Raw genomic sequence first — 14,709 nt, forward strand, 5'->3', positions numbered from 1 at the left:
AGGATCCCATTGGCCTTCTTGGCCACAAGGGCACACTGCCGGCTCATGGACAACCTGCTGTCCACCAAGACACCCAGGTTCTTCTCCATAGAGCTTCTTATCAACTTGTCTACCACTGAGTCTTGCTTTTGACTCTCAAAGTCTAGTCTTTCATAAGGCAACTTCAGACTTAAATATGCATCTCAGTAATATCATTGAATATTGAGATAACCTGTAAGTAATTCCAAGTGGAAGCGATGATGATCCTGTTCTCAAAACCATGTTTCCAAAGTCCAAAATACATCTCTTTTATCTAGGATCTTTTTTTCTTTAAGTAAAAGCTTGTGTACACAAGGTAAACACACAGAGCTTCAATTACACTTTGGCTAGACAAAGTTCTTTGTAATATGTGCCAAGTCATGCAATTTCAAATCAGCCTTTAAAGAAGCAAAACTGGTATTTGCTATAATAATAGAACAATGCTTCTGAGCCATCAACTGGCAAGGCCAGGTTTCCTGCATGCTGTTGCCCTACAATCTTGGGGACCAGTGGCCTGCACTTGGCTTCTCCATTTCTCACCTAATGGCAGCTGCAGTGTTTAGGTGCTGAGGTCAGAGAGATAGTAGTTTGGTTTTCTTTCTATCTGCTGTCCCATGGGTGGTCATCACGAGGCCTTTAGGGATTTATGCTTCTGAGATATCGGCCTCCTTGTTCCACGTGGTTGGAATTAGTGAAGCACTAGTGAGGGGAATGGATATTGAGAACGATTATGTAGGTTTTTAAATTTCCTTCTTGGAAATTAGAAGAAATGATAACCAAATTGATTCGCTGACATTCAGTAATTATGAAAGGCTTAATTCGGGGGGAAGGGGGAGAGGGAAGTCAACTTTCTTTTTTCCAGTTTGCCATTAACACAAAACTTACCAGTGGTTCTCAGCTATGCTAAGCGTACTGATCTTTGGTAGCAAGTAAACATTAAATATCTTATTTTTTTATTTCTTTTCAGGAACATCCAGCATGATAACCGAGCAACATACAGATGAATGGGAACTATACAGAATAAACAAAAATCGGGTAATGCAGCACTCCAGCAGAAATTATAGAGCTGTCAGCTTAGTTGTGTTGGCACTGTAAAGTCACATTCTTTCAGAGTATAGAAAAGTTCTCGTGCAAAAAGAGCAAAGTCAACAAAAAAGCATCATCAGAATTCAGGAAGAAAGTATTTTGAATGATAATAGTGCTTCCCTAATAAATAAAGCATGGAATTAGCTTTAAATTTGAACTTTAAATTTGGGATCCAGAGCTTTCTGCGGCCCAAGCACGCTGGGATGGGGCTGCTGCTCCTTCAGGAAAGGCCGCAGCTCCCAAGGCCGACTCTCACAGCTGGGTGCGTTTCAGTGGGATGTGGAACCCGAGCATCTCTGAAGCTGTGGCTCTGATACTTTTTGCCACTATGGTACAACTGAGGCCTCTGCATAAAAGCGAAATGTTGGCCGTGGTTCAACACGCCTGCATGGAGGAATGCCGGGCAGGCTGCGTCGTGGCAAAGGCTGCTCCCGTCCTGGAGATGAGACCCCCGCCTGCTGCCTCACGGCGCTGCACGGGAGCTTCCACCCGGCGCCAAGGGCCGGGGCGGCCCCATCGAAGCCGCTTCCCTCCCGTCGGGGGACCGAGGGCGGCCGGCCGGGCTCGAGGAGCGGCCGCTGAGGGGCGCGGCGAGCGGCCAATGGCAGAGCTCGTAGCAGGAGCCAATGGGGGCGGCCGTGACATGGCGGGACCGTGGGTGGGGAGCGGGTGTTTTTAAGGCGGCGGTGGCGGCGCCCCCCGCTGTGTGCCGGCGGTGCTTGCGGGTCTGCCGAGCATGGAGCCCACCCGGGTGGCGATCATCGGCAGGTGAGGGGCTGCCCGCCCGCCCGCGGGGGGGCGCTGCGCGCGGGGCGGCGCGGCCCTGGAATGCCGGGCCTCGGGGTGAGCGGCGGCCGCCAAGCCGCAGCCCGCAGGACCGGGCGGTAGCGGCTGTCCGCGGCGTCGGGAATGGTGGCTGCCGGCCGGGGCCCGGCGGGCCGCGGGCGGGCGCTGCCAGAGGCCGGGAGGCCTCCGTGCGTCCCGGGAAAGCCGGCGGCGCTTCCGTAACGAGTGGCCTCCTGCGGGTCTGCGGCAGCGCTGAGCCCCGCGCTCCATCCCGTTTCTGCACAAGTGGAGCGCTGGGGGAGGAGGCTGAGAGCTCTAATAGCTAGCAGTGTCACCGAGCTGCTGGACTTCCCTGGTAGGCTCTGCATTGCTGTCACAACACACGGCGCTATCTCTGACTCCCGAGCGCGTTGCTTCACCTTCTCCTTGAGCTCAAGCCGACGGCCTCTACTTGACCACAGCCGCGCGGCGTTCAGTCGCGCTGTGTCCGCGGCCGCCGGAGCTCAGCGGCACGTGTCCGCCGCTGCCATGTGACAGCACGGCCCGCCGGCACCGCTGCGTGCCGCCGCCTCGAAGGCGAACAGGTGGGACCCCAGGGGCTGAGTTTCCTCCTGGAGCCCGGCTGACGGCGCTGCGTGTCCGGGAGGGCAACGTCAGCAACGCGTTGAGGTGTTGCTGTTGTGTTCAGTGCAGGAATAGCACAAGGCTGCTGCCTGCCCCGAGCAGCTTTGTGTGCTGTGGAGTTCTGAAGAAAGCAAATCTGGCCATCCTAGAAATCTGAATGTGAATAAAAGTAAAACTTGCTGTTTTAAAGTGTTGATTTAAATACCCTTTATTCAGGGTACGGTTTGAAGAGGTGTTACTAGTTTATAAAGGTATTGGTAGCCCAGGTATGCTTGCTTAGAGTTAAGTACTTTTAGTTGACGAGTGTTTGCTAGCTGGGAGGCTGCTGTGGCCACCATGGTCTGTACCTCTTTTCTGTAAGTGCACTTATTCTGTAGCTTGCTTGAGAAATGCAGGCCTCTGGGTTGCTATAGCGTGTGTTTGATTTAGAGTTTAAGTTGTATGCTTTAAGTGGCCAGTAGGTTCTCATTCACCAATACTAAATGTAAAGTTTCACTTTATTTTTGCCTCGGTTATTTCCTCTGACTCCTACTTTTTTCCTCAAAGCTTCCTGTTTTGTTCTCTTTTGTTTGTTCTCCTTTAGATAAAGCCTGATCGTGTTCCTATTTTTCTCTTCCTTCTTTTTGCATCTGGTCTGTGGGCTTATCTCTGTTTATTACACCCCCCACCTTCCTTTACTGTTACCCTCCTGGCCTTTCCTTTTCCCAAATGCCAGAGGTTGTTTAAGTTTAGTGTTACAGGGACAGCAATGTGGGAAGTGGCAGAAAATGCACGTAATGATCAGTGCTGTCACTGTGACAGTTGAGGCTGTGGAGTTCTTGCTGGGGTTATTACTATTTGTTTTTAATGTGATCTGAAGTTACTTAATCTTACTGCACCGTGTCTCAGTGCTTCAATCTGAAGAAGCTAATGCCCAGTAATAAAACTATTTAAGCTAAAACCAGCATTGCTTTGATGTAATATAATTATTGATTACTGCAACTTTCTCAGTAATGGGCCACAGGTAATGCAGTTCTTTGCACCAGCTCTTAGGTTAGGATTACAGCTGGCAAAGCTATTGACACTTGAATCCAGTGTCCCAAAGTAGTGGTTCCTGCTCCTTAGAATTCTGCTGTTCTTCCATTTATGACTCCTTGTTATCACTCTCCCTGCTCTCAGAAGCTTCTATACAACCAGTGAAGGATATTTCTTTGCTGCAGAGAGAGATTAGATTCTTATTAATATGTAACTGATCTTTAGATTAAATGCTGGAGAATCCAAACTTTGGTTTAGTTCTTGAAGTGCTCGTTGGACCCCAGAAGAAAATACTTATTTATTAATTGGTTAATATTTATTTCCTTTTCAGTGGACTCATTGGTCGCAGCTGGGCCATGGTGTTTGCTGCTGGAGGCTTCAAAGTGAAACTTTATGATATTGCACAACAACAATTAACAACCGCACTGGAAAACATTCGGTAAGTCTCCTGATTAGCTGTCATAGAATCACTTGGGTTGGAAGGACCTTAAAGCCTGTCCAGATCCAACCCCTTGCCATCGATAGGGCTGCTGCCCAATAGCTGAGGCTGCCCATGGCCCCATCCATCTTGGCCTTGAGCACCTCTGGGCGTGGGGTATCTACAGCTCCCTGGGCAGTCTGTGCCAGTGCCTCACCATGTTCTGAATAAAAAATATTTGCTCCTAACATCTAACCTAAACCTCATCTCTTTTGGTTCAAAACTATTCTCCCTTGTCCTGTCACTGCCAGAAAATGACTGACACTGTAATGAATGTGTAGGATTTCTGTAACTATGAGTGAACAGTCTCATTTGAGGGAGCATAGATTTTGAGCATTAAAGAAGACATTAGCATAAACTATGACTACAGTTACTAACAGAAGAACCATGTTCCCAAATCTCTTCTGAAGAACACTCCAATTACTAAATAAAGATTTAAGAGCTTAAGTTTAGATCCAAGTTCTTGAAACCATATCTTCTGTGATTAGGTTGTCTACAGGCTAAACTTAAATACACATCATTTTTTTTTTTGTGTGTGTAGAAATACAACAAAGAGTGTTTCAAGATGCAAAGAAGCTAATATTGATTGCTAAGGAGCTGTACTATAATTACTAGTTTTCTGTAATTAGAAATATTTAAAAATTTGAAGTAACTTTTTTGGAGACATGCTGAAGGCATAACTACTGACCAGTTACAGTAGAGGCTTGGAAGCACCTTAAAATGTGCAGATTTGAGGGCGTGAGCATGAGAACAGTCAGTGCTTAGGAGCAGTACGCCCCAACCCTTTTCTCTGATAACCCTGTTGCACTGTGGTGAAAGTCCTGTTCTTTGGGAATGTCTGAGAGGTATAAGTTCATGTCTTGCCAGTCTGTTCCCCCCCCGCCCCGAGCCTACAGTGCCTTGAAGTTGCATATGTACTGAGTGACTCTTAACCATAGTGCTTCTAAGTATTTCTCTTAACCTTCCCTTGAACCTGCATAAGTCTTTCTGTGACCTCCTTGCCAGAGGACTTTGTGATGTACAGGTTTACTGCTCTCTGCATGAAGAGCTATTCCCTTTTGTTTGCTTTGAGCATGGATCCTTAGCTGCTTTATTTGGCCACTGGTTCATAAGTTAGAAGGAACATTGACTGGTCCTGTTTACCCTCTTCTTGCCAGTTCTGGAAATGAAGTCTGTGTGGGAGGGGGCATGCATTGATAGAGTGATTCTGCACACAGCCTTCTATTGCTTTACCAGCACTTAATTCTAAAGTTCTGGTTGTTTGATCATAAGTATCAAACTAAATGTTTCAGTGTTCCCTTCCTGCTGTCTTATAATGAAATGCTAACTGCTACATGGCAGCTGGTTTAGGCATGAAGTTTCACCTGAAAAAGTGTTACGGTTTGTTTCACTCTGATTATTTTGAGTAACAAGGCTCATATCAAGGGACTTCAGGGGCTCTTTGTTGAATTAGTTCAGTTCTTAGAGTTTGGAGGTTAAGCAGTATGCAATGTTTAGTGAGATTTGCTTCTTAAAGAAAGAAGTAAGATTTGATAGTGACGGAGGGGAAAAATCTTTCTTAGGTGGTGGTTTGTCTTTGTGTTGTTTTTCTTCCTTCAAAACTCTGCAGGTAGATGTTAGTCAAACCCAACATATCTGTTACTGCACCTATATGATGACACTTGCATTTTTTTTTTTTTTTGCAGAATTGCTGTCATAGCAAAATCCACAGTGAGACTGTAGATTATTGAGAACGGGAGGAATTCTGCATGCTATGTTAGTAAAGCCAGCACTCATCTCTATTCCTTGTCTAATAGCAGAATGAGGACTTCAGTCTTCCAAGGTTTTCAGCTTGGAAAAGAGAAACATAAATTACTGTGCATAGCTGGGTAGAGAGTTATTTGGGTGTGTCAGTGTACTGTCCTGTGCCTGTATGTGCTGTTCCATAGGAGTTCAAGGCAGGTTTTGCCCTTTACATAAGGTGTTCTTAACTCAACTTATAATTAACTTATGTGTCTTGGCTGTTCTAACATCTTAGTTAAAAAGTTTAGTTCTAGAAAAACATAGCTTTTGTGACAAGAACACAAGCGATGCGGTTGTTGGTTTGTTTTTATTTTTTCCCAACCAGTATTTTAATGATTGAATCTGTGAAAATACAGTTAAACTTGAACATTCTTTTGGCACTGATATCATAGCATGCAACCTGCAGTAAATCTGTTTTTGTTACTGGGAAGATGTTTTTATAAGAGCTGGAACTTCAGCAGATCTTGAAGGCTCATATGGGGAGAGCAGCAGGGTCTGCCTGATGAAGTTGAGTGACAAAGCAGTTGGTAGTTACTTCTCTGAGCTTGCTGGGATTTGCTTTCTGGGAGATTTTTAAAGTGCACTTGTGGGTGTGTTGTTTTGGTGTGCGTGGCTGTTGTTTGTTTCTTTTTAGTTCAGTGTTGAAAAGAGTTTTGTTCTTTAGCCCATGGCTTAGAGTATGGAGCTATTTTAAAATATTAAACTCAAGAGTCCAAAGGAATGTTCTTAGTTTTCCTTTTCTAAACTAAGAAGAAGATTTGAGTAGTACACAGCACTTTTATAAGGAGTAGAAATGACCTATTGTGTGATTCACTTTTGGTACATTGGCTTGTAACTTGCTGTTCTGAATCAATAGAAGCTGTGTAAGAAGAGCTCTTCAGGATTCCTTAACATAGTGAATTTAGGTCTCTCAAAACAGCAGGTGTACAGATCTGCAGGCGGTAAGATGGACCTGCTGTTGATGAGGAAGACCTGCTTTTATCTGCGTGGAAACTCTGAAATGTACTCTGCACTATTTCCAGAATTTGTGCCCTAAAATGAGACCAAACTGTGGAATTTGCATCTACTGGCGCATGTGGAAATTTGTAACAGCTTACCACAATAGCAGTGGACCAGATACGGAAAGTGCGATTACTAAGGCCTAGCTTAGCATGGTAGATTCATGGCCTACCTACCTGCTGACATGTGTGTGGTAGTTGGTGCCCTGACACAGAAAGTGACTTCATGCTGGATTGAACTGGGTGTACCAGTAGCTTGATTAACCAGTGCCTGCTCTAATGGAACAACCTTTTTTTCCGGGGAAGAGAGGAAAAAATAAATAAATCAATTGAACCGTTTCATGCCACTTGATCTACTGAACAAAACCTGTAGTAACCTGCCTTGGAAAGTGTAACTTTTCCTATCTGACACTTCTGAGTCATTGTGATTCTGATTTGATTGCTGAACTTTAAAATAACAAAAAATAGAAAAACAAATAGCACAGTATTCCCGAAATTAAGTGCAAAACCTACTGTGTAGTTGTAGTGCATGCTGCCCCCTTGCCCGTTGATTGTTGTGCAGATTTCTTTCAAATAGGCACTGTGCTACTATTCTATAAAGAATTATGTTGCTGATAAAGGTAAAACACAGTGGAAATGTTGCACTAATAATAATGAGGTAATGAGACTGTGGAAGGAATATTGTGTAGAAGAAGTGGATGGGAAGTTTGAGACTGGTCTAATTGTTCCCCCAAGACAGTCTTAGGACAGCAGTTTCCTCTGGTCACTGAGGATGAAAAGTTTCCAGGTTCTTTTAAGGAACTATGGGGCCTGGAGCTGGGTTTCTGCTGTGATGGAGTTGATAACTGCTTTTCAGAAGTTCTGTATTCAGAAATGTGTTGGTTTCCTGAGATGTGAAGGCTGGGGTGGTTGTGCTGAGTAGTGCTCTGGTGCTTGTCTATTCTACTCAGTCTTGTCTGGGTGGCCACATACTCATAAGCATACTCTGGGCTTATGCTGAACTGTTTAGGTTTGGAAACTGTAAGGCCAAGCACCTTTAGGCATGGTGTCTACTTCCATTCCCTCCAGTCCTCTCCCCTGCTGCAGAAGAAAAAGACTAGTTATTGTCATCATTTCCAAGGCCCTTCTGTAAAACCTTCTGCAATAGACATTGTAACCTAGAGCATCACAGGCAGTTTGAATCCAGGGTGTTGGTATAGATTGGTGCCTTATTTTGAAGTAAATGCTGATTCAGTTCCCAGGATTGTGTTGACATGTACAGTCTGATACAACAGTGATATACTGAAGATAGGCAGTAACAAAGTGTGGGCTCTCTAAAGAATTAGTATTTTCTTCTGGGTGTGAATTTATCATTCGCTGAAGACCTTATGGATACCAAGTCAAACTTCTCAAGCTTTGCATGTGGTACAGCTGCAGTGTGAAGTCATGTGGTGTGTCCTCCAGCAATGACTGCTGTGTCTGTCCTTTCAGTCTGTGCTTGTTCTTGGGGACAATCGTTCTGAAATTGAAGCTTCTCTGAATAAAAAGTCATCCAGTAGAGGTCAGTGGTGCACTGCTGTGTGCATTAACCAGTCTGTTACTGTTTAGTGCATCTTAAGTACTGGGGAGGCTCCCTGCCATTGCTTACACTTCTGTGGCAATGTAGGACCCAAGGGGAATTTAATTTAGCATTTGGACAACTTGGAGTTCATCCGTGGAATAAAACAATCACACTGACTATAAATGTATTAGTGAGGGTGGCAAAGAAAAGAAGAACAAGGAGAAATGTCTGTGCTCAGGGAGGGTAGGTTTAGGTTAGATATAAGGAAAAAAATATTTTTACAGTGAGGGTGGTGAGGCACTGGAGTAGGTTATGTAGTGCTGTGGTTGATGCCCTGTCACTGGAGACTTTGACAGTGAGGCTGGATCAGGCCCTGGACAACATGGTCTAACTGCAGTGTCCCTGCTCATTGAAGGGGAGCTGGCCTTCAGAGGTCCCTTCCAACTCTAAGGTTTCTATGATTCTGGTAGTTATGACCTTTTAATAAAACCGTATTGGAACTAGTAGAGTTTAGTTATGTTGTACCCAAGAAAATACAACAAATCAGAATTTTACTTCAGCTACTGTGCCTGCAGAATTTGAAAGTTGATTTCAGCTCAAGCTGAAGATTCAAGGGCCTGCTGAATCTCGGAGGTTGGACTTCTGTGTAGTTTAGTTGGAACTGGATTGTCTTTGTATAAGAAACTTTTATCTTTGCTAACTTAAGAATACTGTTATCTCAATGGCTTGTTTTTGCTATTTTCTGCAGGGAGAAATAGGTACTTCTATCATAAGATGAGACATAGCATATTTGAATGCCAAGAAAAAAAGTCAGACAAAGGCACTATGTTACCCTCTCTGAAAGAGAACTGAAGGTGATTGTCTCAGAATGTGCTGACAGGGAAGGTGAGATTAATCTCCCTTATTTTATTTAGAGAATCTAGAGGAAGAAGTTTATTATTAGATCTATGGATTCAACATTTCTTAACAGTAAAGAGCTCTAAATAAAAGTATGGATTGACAGAGTGTGAATGTGTTAGCCCATGTTGTTCAGCAAGCAGTCTGAAAAGCATGGAGTAAAAGATGGAGGTGGAGTGGCCTACATCCCTCTCCCTCTTCTGTTAATTTAAAATGTTGCTTGGAAAGCTGTTGATGGGCTTCTCAACCCAACTTCATACAATGGCTGAAAGCTGAGGTGCAGTCGATCCCTGTCTGCAATACCTCTGCTTAAGGTTGCTGCTGTAAAGGTGGCTGCAGCTGCCTGGCTGATAGAGGTGAAGAAATGCTGCCTCAGTGTAAGTGCTGGGGTTGGACTGGAGAAGAGGTTCTGGAGCTGGTGCTACCCTTGTCTCAAGGCTATTTGCCTGCCTGGCTTCGTAAGGATTAAGGGCAGTGTCTGCCTCTGGCTGCAGTAGTCAATATGGCAAATGTTTGGGGTCTCTAGGTGCAAACTAAGTCCAGTGGTACTGTCCCAAGAAATCCCTTCATGCAGACTGTCATGTGTGCCCTTGTGTCGCAGTCACTTAGGGAACATGTGGTGGATCATTACTTGTTTCTATATTCAGCTGTATGATTTTTGTTATGCAGGAATACACCATTTTTTCTTTTCCCAGGCTGTACAGCTCCTATTTGCTGTGGCTTTTCTACCCTCCAGCTGGGTGCCAAGTGCAATGTACTTATTATGTAAGCAAGCACCCAAAAAAGAAGCCAAAGTTTTTTTTTTTGTTTTGTTTTTTAAGTAACTTGGCAGGGAGAACAAAGGACTCCTCCCACCCCCCCTTACTGATAACCATCAGCTGAATTTTTTCCTCTCTTCAGAATGAACAATTTTTGCTGAATAATAGCAAAGCTATAGAGAAGTTCTGAACTGAGGCAACTGGTAAGTTTAAATGTATTAATGGTTGTATCAAGGAGCTTCCAGTTGATAGTGATCAGATGGTTTAATCCCATGTAACTTCTGCAAAAACTGCTCTTCTCAGTTACTCAAACAGTTTTGAAAATGTCCTTTTTGCTCTCAGCTTTTGAGGGTTTCAAACTGTAGAGACTTACTCAGGTGGCTTGTCCAAATGCAGCAGTGATGTGTTCGCTGGTTCAGTTAATGTTCTGGATACTCAATTTACTAACAGGAATTTTCAGGCACTCACTGTAGTTATTACTTGTGTCCGGAGGATTTTCTTTAGTTTTATTTTTTATTTTTTAGGAACAATTTGTGGCTGCATGGAATGCATCTCTTTTTTTTTTTTTAACTACGGTTAAACAATGATCCTACAGTGAGATGTCATAACAAAAGGGCTGTTGTTTGTAATACTAAAGGAACAAAATAAAAGGTACACTAAATTTAAGGAGAAATTCTTGCTGATCTGCACAAGTGAAAAATTTGACATGGTGACAAATGTGAGATTAGGAATAGATCTTTTAGCTGCCCATGTCTGAAGAGAAGGAAAAATCCTTGTTGAAGGAAGGAGGGGAACAGAGAGAGAAGCATAGATAAAGGACTGAAATTAACCTTTTTGTTTCTGACTGTACATACAGTGGCATGACAAATAGCATGTCATTACTGTGTCATTAAGAAGCTTTTATTGAAAAATAATACTAATAGTGGCTTAAAAATGATGTGGCTAAATGTGCTTTATTTCTGTTAGCAAACAAATGAAAGAGCTGGAGGAGTCGGGATTCCTGAAAGGAACTTTGAGTGCAGAGAAGCAGCTGGATCTCATCAGTGTCTGCACAGACCTGAAGGCTGCAGTAGAGGGTGCTACTTTCATTCAGGTAAGCAAATGCTTGACAACTCCTAGCAAACAACGTAAGTGAAAAACTGTTTGCTGTAGGTTCAATACCCTGACCCTGTAAGGAGGTTTGTGTTATGATTAAAACTCTTTCCAGCCAGGACATATTACTGTTTCTTACTGTTTCTTTGTAGTTTTCCTGCTTGAGAATCTTTGCAAGTTTCTTCTGGGTTGTGTTGGGGGAAAAAACAACACCTCTCTGCTGGCTAAGCTGTGAGAGAATTGTTTACCCGTGTGTTTAACAAAGGCTGTACCTGTTAGAAAGAAGAATATGGGACAGGAAATACTCAGGGGAGGGCTTATCTATTGGACGACATCACACATCCTGGAGCTAGGACTAAAAAGTATTCTTTTCTAGGTATCTAGAGGCTGGGAATGTGGCTATACCAAAGGTAACTTCTGTTCTGCTGTCCTGGAATGCAGGCCTCTTCCTGCTTGTGACCTCATGCAAAAATTCTGCCACAACAGCTTGTCATGAATGCTGCAAAGAGTCCTGCACAAATTGCTGAAATAGTAGCTGAAAGCAGCTATCTGCAGGTTTGCAGAGAGCACTGAATCCATGCTGCTAAGTAACATTTGTCTGAGGAATGAGCTAATTTTCTGGACTTAACACTTCCTGGTGCTTATTTACTAGTATGCTCACTGACGTGGGCGCAGTTAAATGAGTGGATGCAGCAGAGATCATTTCTGGAGTAAAGCATAAATAAGTTTGCTTGGACTTGACACTTTCTACCTTACAGGGTTGCCCAGTGCTATTCCAGTGTTCGTTAGTTGTCCCTATGCATTCATGTGCTGCATCTAGGAGTTTACAGTTCATAATGTCTCAGGCTGTAAATACTGCAGTTTGATCAGCTTCAACACATCCTTAATCATAATTTCAATCAAGAGGACAGAGTGCCAGCCCTTTTTCCTCTTGCCAAGTTGAGGGGGAAGAATGGCAGGTAAAGCAATTACCTCTGCTGAGTTTAATCTGCAAATTTATTGTCTATTCACTCAGTCTTATGCAGATGTTTGCAGTAGTAATGATAAGGATCAACAATTCTGTGAGCTAACTAGCAGGTCTTTTAACCTCTGTGAAACAGCGCTGGTCAGCATGTTACACTGAGTAAGAGCTGACTGCCAGTCACTGTCTGTTACTGCATCCCTCATATAACTAGCTAACTCCCTTGAAAGCCTTTATTTTGTGTTATGAGACTTCTGGACATGCACGCTGACTGCATCAGCTGTGTGACTGCTGCTTGACTCCTTTAGAGGTTTCAACTAGGTTTGTGAGCAAGGGCTTCCCTTTGAAGAAGTTGCTTTGATTCTTCCACGTTTATTTAAAGTTCACTCAGTACTACCCTTTTTTTAAAATCACTTAATAGGGGCATAAGGCTTACAGGCTCAGTGTATAGATTTTTCCCTTGGAAGTGGCATCATGTTTGCTGCTTTCTTCCACTTTGGTACCAAAAGGTACATATTCAGTTATTTCAAATCATCAGCTGTATATCCCTGTTACTGGGTTGGGTGTTGTAGCTATACAAAAACTGGGTAGCATGTTCCAGAATCTTATTTTTTGGTTACCCCTCTCTTTGTCTGTGATTTATTTTGCTTCTTCGCATTTTGGACAGACCCTGGGAGTTTCCAGAAGCAGGACTTCAGTTGTTGCAAGGATTAGAAAGCAAAAACAGAAGTAGCAAAGAAACACTCGTTCTGTGTGTATTTTCTAGATGGCCCTTTTGTACTTACGTCCTCTTCTAGCTCTACACATTCCTTTTCTCCATGCATCTTGAAGAAAGAAAATATATATATTTTAACAGTTCCTTCTATGAATTGATGCTTTCTTGTGCCTTTTTCTCATCTTTGGCAAATTTATCCTTCGCAGTCATGACTGTCTGGGTGCCATTTCAGCTTTGTCAAGTCTACCTTCTTGGTCCTAGTAGACTCCTCTTTATGCCTCTTTTCTTTTATCCTTTCAAGCATTTCTTACAACCTAGTATATCAGTTTGGTGATTCTGTTCCCTCTGTGTTGTCTGTTAGTGTCTGATCTTTGCTGTACAAGTATCCTCAATTGTCCTTGACTGTCTTCTGAAGCTTGGTGCAGCTGTAATGGAGTTGCTGTAAGATTTTTGAAGAAGGGCCTGCATGCTGCTTCAGATTAATCTGGGGCTGCATTCTTTCCCCCCACTCATGTTCTCCTTGATTTGCTGTTCTGTGAAAAGTCTTGGACAAATGTGGCAGAATCAGAATTTTCCATTAAAACAGAGCTGTGGAAGTCAGCTAGTCCAACCTGCTGCTCAAAGCAGGATGAACTTGCATCAGCTTGCTTAGCATTTTTCCAACTGAATTTTGAGAATCTCTAAGGATTAAGACTTCTTCAGGTAACTTGCTGCGCTGTTTCATTACCCTCATTGTGATGCTTCTTTCCTAATATCAAATTGGACCTTCTGTTCTTGCAACTTTTGTCTCTTGCCTCTCATCCGAACTAGTTATTTGAACTAGGTTTTAATTTGTTCTTTTGGGATGGGGGTGGGAGGGGAAATGGATATAAAAGAATTCTTATTCTAAGCTCATAGCCTTATTTCAGCAATGAACTGACTACCTTCTCGCTGAACCTTACTGAACTTCTGAAACTTGACCAAGTAAAGCTTTGAAACTAGGAGGACAAGATGGAACAATTGTAACTTATGGGGCAGGTGTATTGACTTTTTTATTGGTTACTTAAAAACATCATTTGTGTTAATCTTGGTTGAATATAGAGGGCTTAATTTTCTGGTCTGATGATAAAATCCTACTGATTAACTTGTCAGAAGACTTCCATGAGATCTGCATTTCTTTGCACTAGATCTCAGTTGGTTAAATCTTAATTTCTTTTCAATTTTGACCTTAATAGAGCAAGTTCATCCCTAATAAAAAAAAATAAAAATAAATAATAATAATAATAATAAAAAAAGGTAAATTCCTTGGTCTTTGTGCTCTTTGAATGAATTATTGTACTGGGCCTCCTATTTATTTATTTTAATGGGAACTTTAGCATTAATGTAGATCCAGAAGTGAAAAAGATGCAAGGGATAGTTAGAAGGACTGAGGGGAAAAAAATCGGAACAGTAGCATCACAACCTTCTGTGAACAGGGTATGATTTGTGTATTGGTTTATCTTCACTGTCTTGGATGTTTTTATGAAGCAACTTGTTTTAATGGTTTGGTGTGCTTTACATCATCTGCAGAACGAAATCCATCTCTCTTTTTTTCTCTAAAACATGAGTATTCACTCAGAAAATTATTGAAGTTTATTTCCCTTCTTAGAGTTTTCTTACACTACTTAGAAAGCAGATGGAAGTCTCTTACCACAGTGCTATTAAAATCACAACTTTTTATGCTTTGCTCTATTATTTCTGTTACTGAACTCTTCCAAAGTTTATTAGCTCACATAGGAGGATGGGATGACTAGTTGTTGGTAAGATCTTAGGTTTGATACTTGAGCTTTTGTGTACTCTGGCATCAAGCAGGAGAATGACTTGGCTCTAAGGGCAGAGCTTGCAATGAGCTGCAGGGCTTGGCAGGGTCATTGATGGGCCTGGGGGTTGCAGAGCTGGGTGCTTGCTGAGCCATGGGATGAAGCATGCTGCAAAGGGATGA

The 14,709-nt window shown here is 42.9% G+C and overlaps 1 protein-coding gene across 1 annotated transcript in view; it reads left to right on the forward strand.

Annotated features, from left to right (window-relative positions):
* The first annotated feature begins 1,733 nt into the window (after window positions 1-1,733).
* The window catches only part of CRYL1 (crystallin lambda 1), a 49,976-nt gene continuing 37,000 nt past the window's right edge, over window positions 1,734-14,709 (forward strand). The window contains exons 1-3 of the mRNA XM_072335381.1: window positions 1,734-1,872; window positions 3,860-3,967; window positions 10,948-11,074. Of these exons, the coding sequence (XP_072191482.1) occupies window positions 1,841-1,872; window positions 3,860-3,967; window positions 10,948-11,074 (267 nt within the window). The 5' untranslated portion in view covers window positions 1,734-1,840. The remainder of the gene's footprint in view (window positions 1,873-3,859; window positions 3,968-10,947; window positions 11,075-14,709) is intronic.

This window comes from Excalfactoria chinensis, chromosome 1 (genome assembly GCF_039878825.1).
Source record: "Excalfactoria chinensis isolate bCotChi1 chromosome 1, bCotChi1.hap2, whole genome shotgun sequence".
NCBI classification, from domain to species: Eukaryota; Metazoa; Chordata; class Aves; order Galliformes; family Phasianidae; genus Excalfactoria; species Excalfactoria chinensis.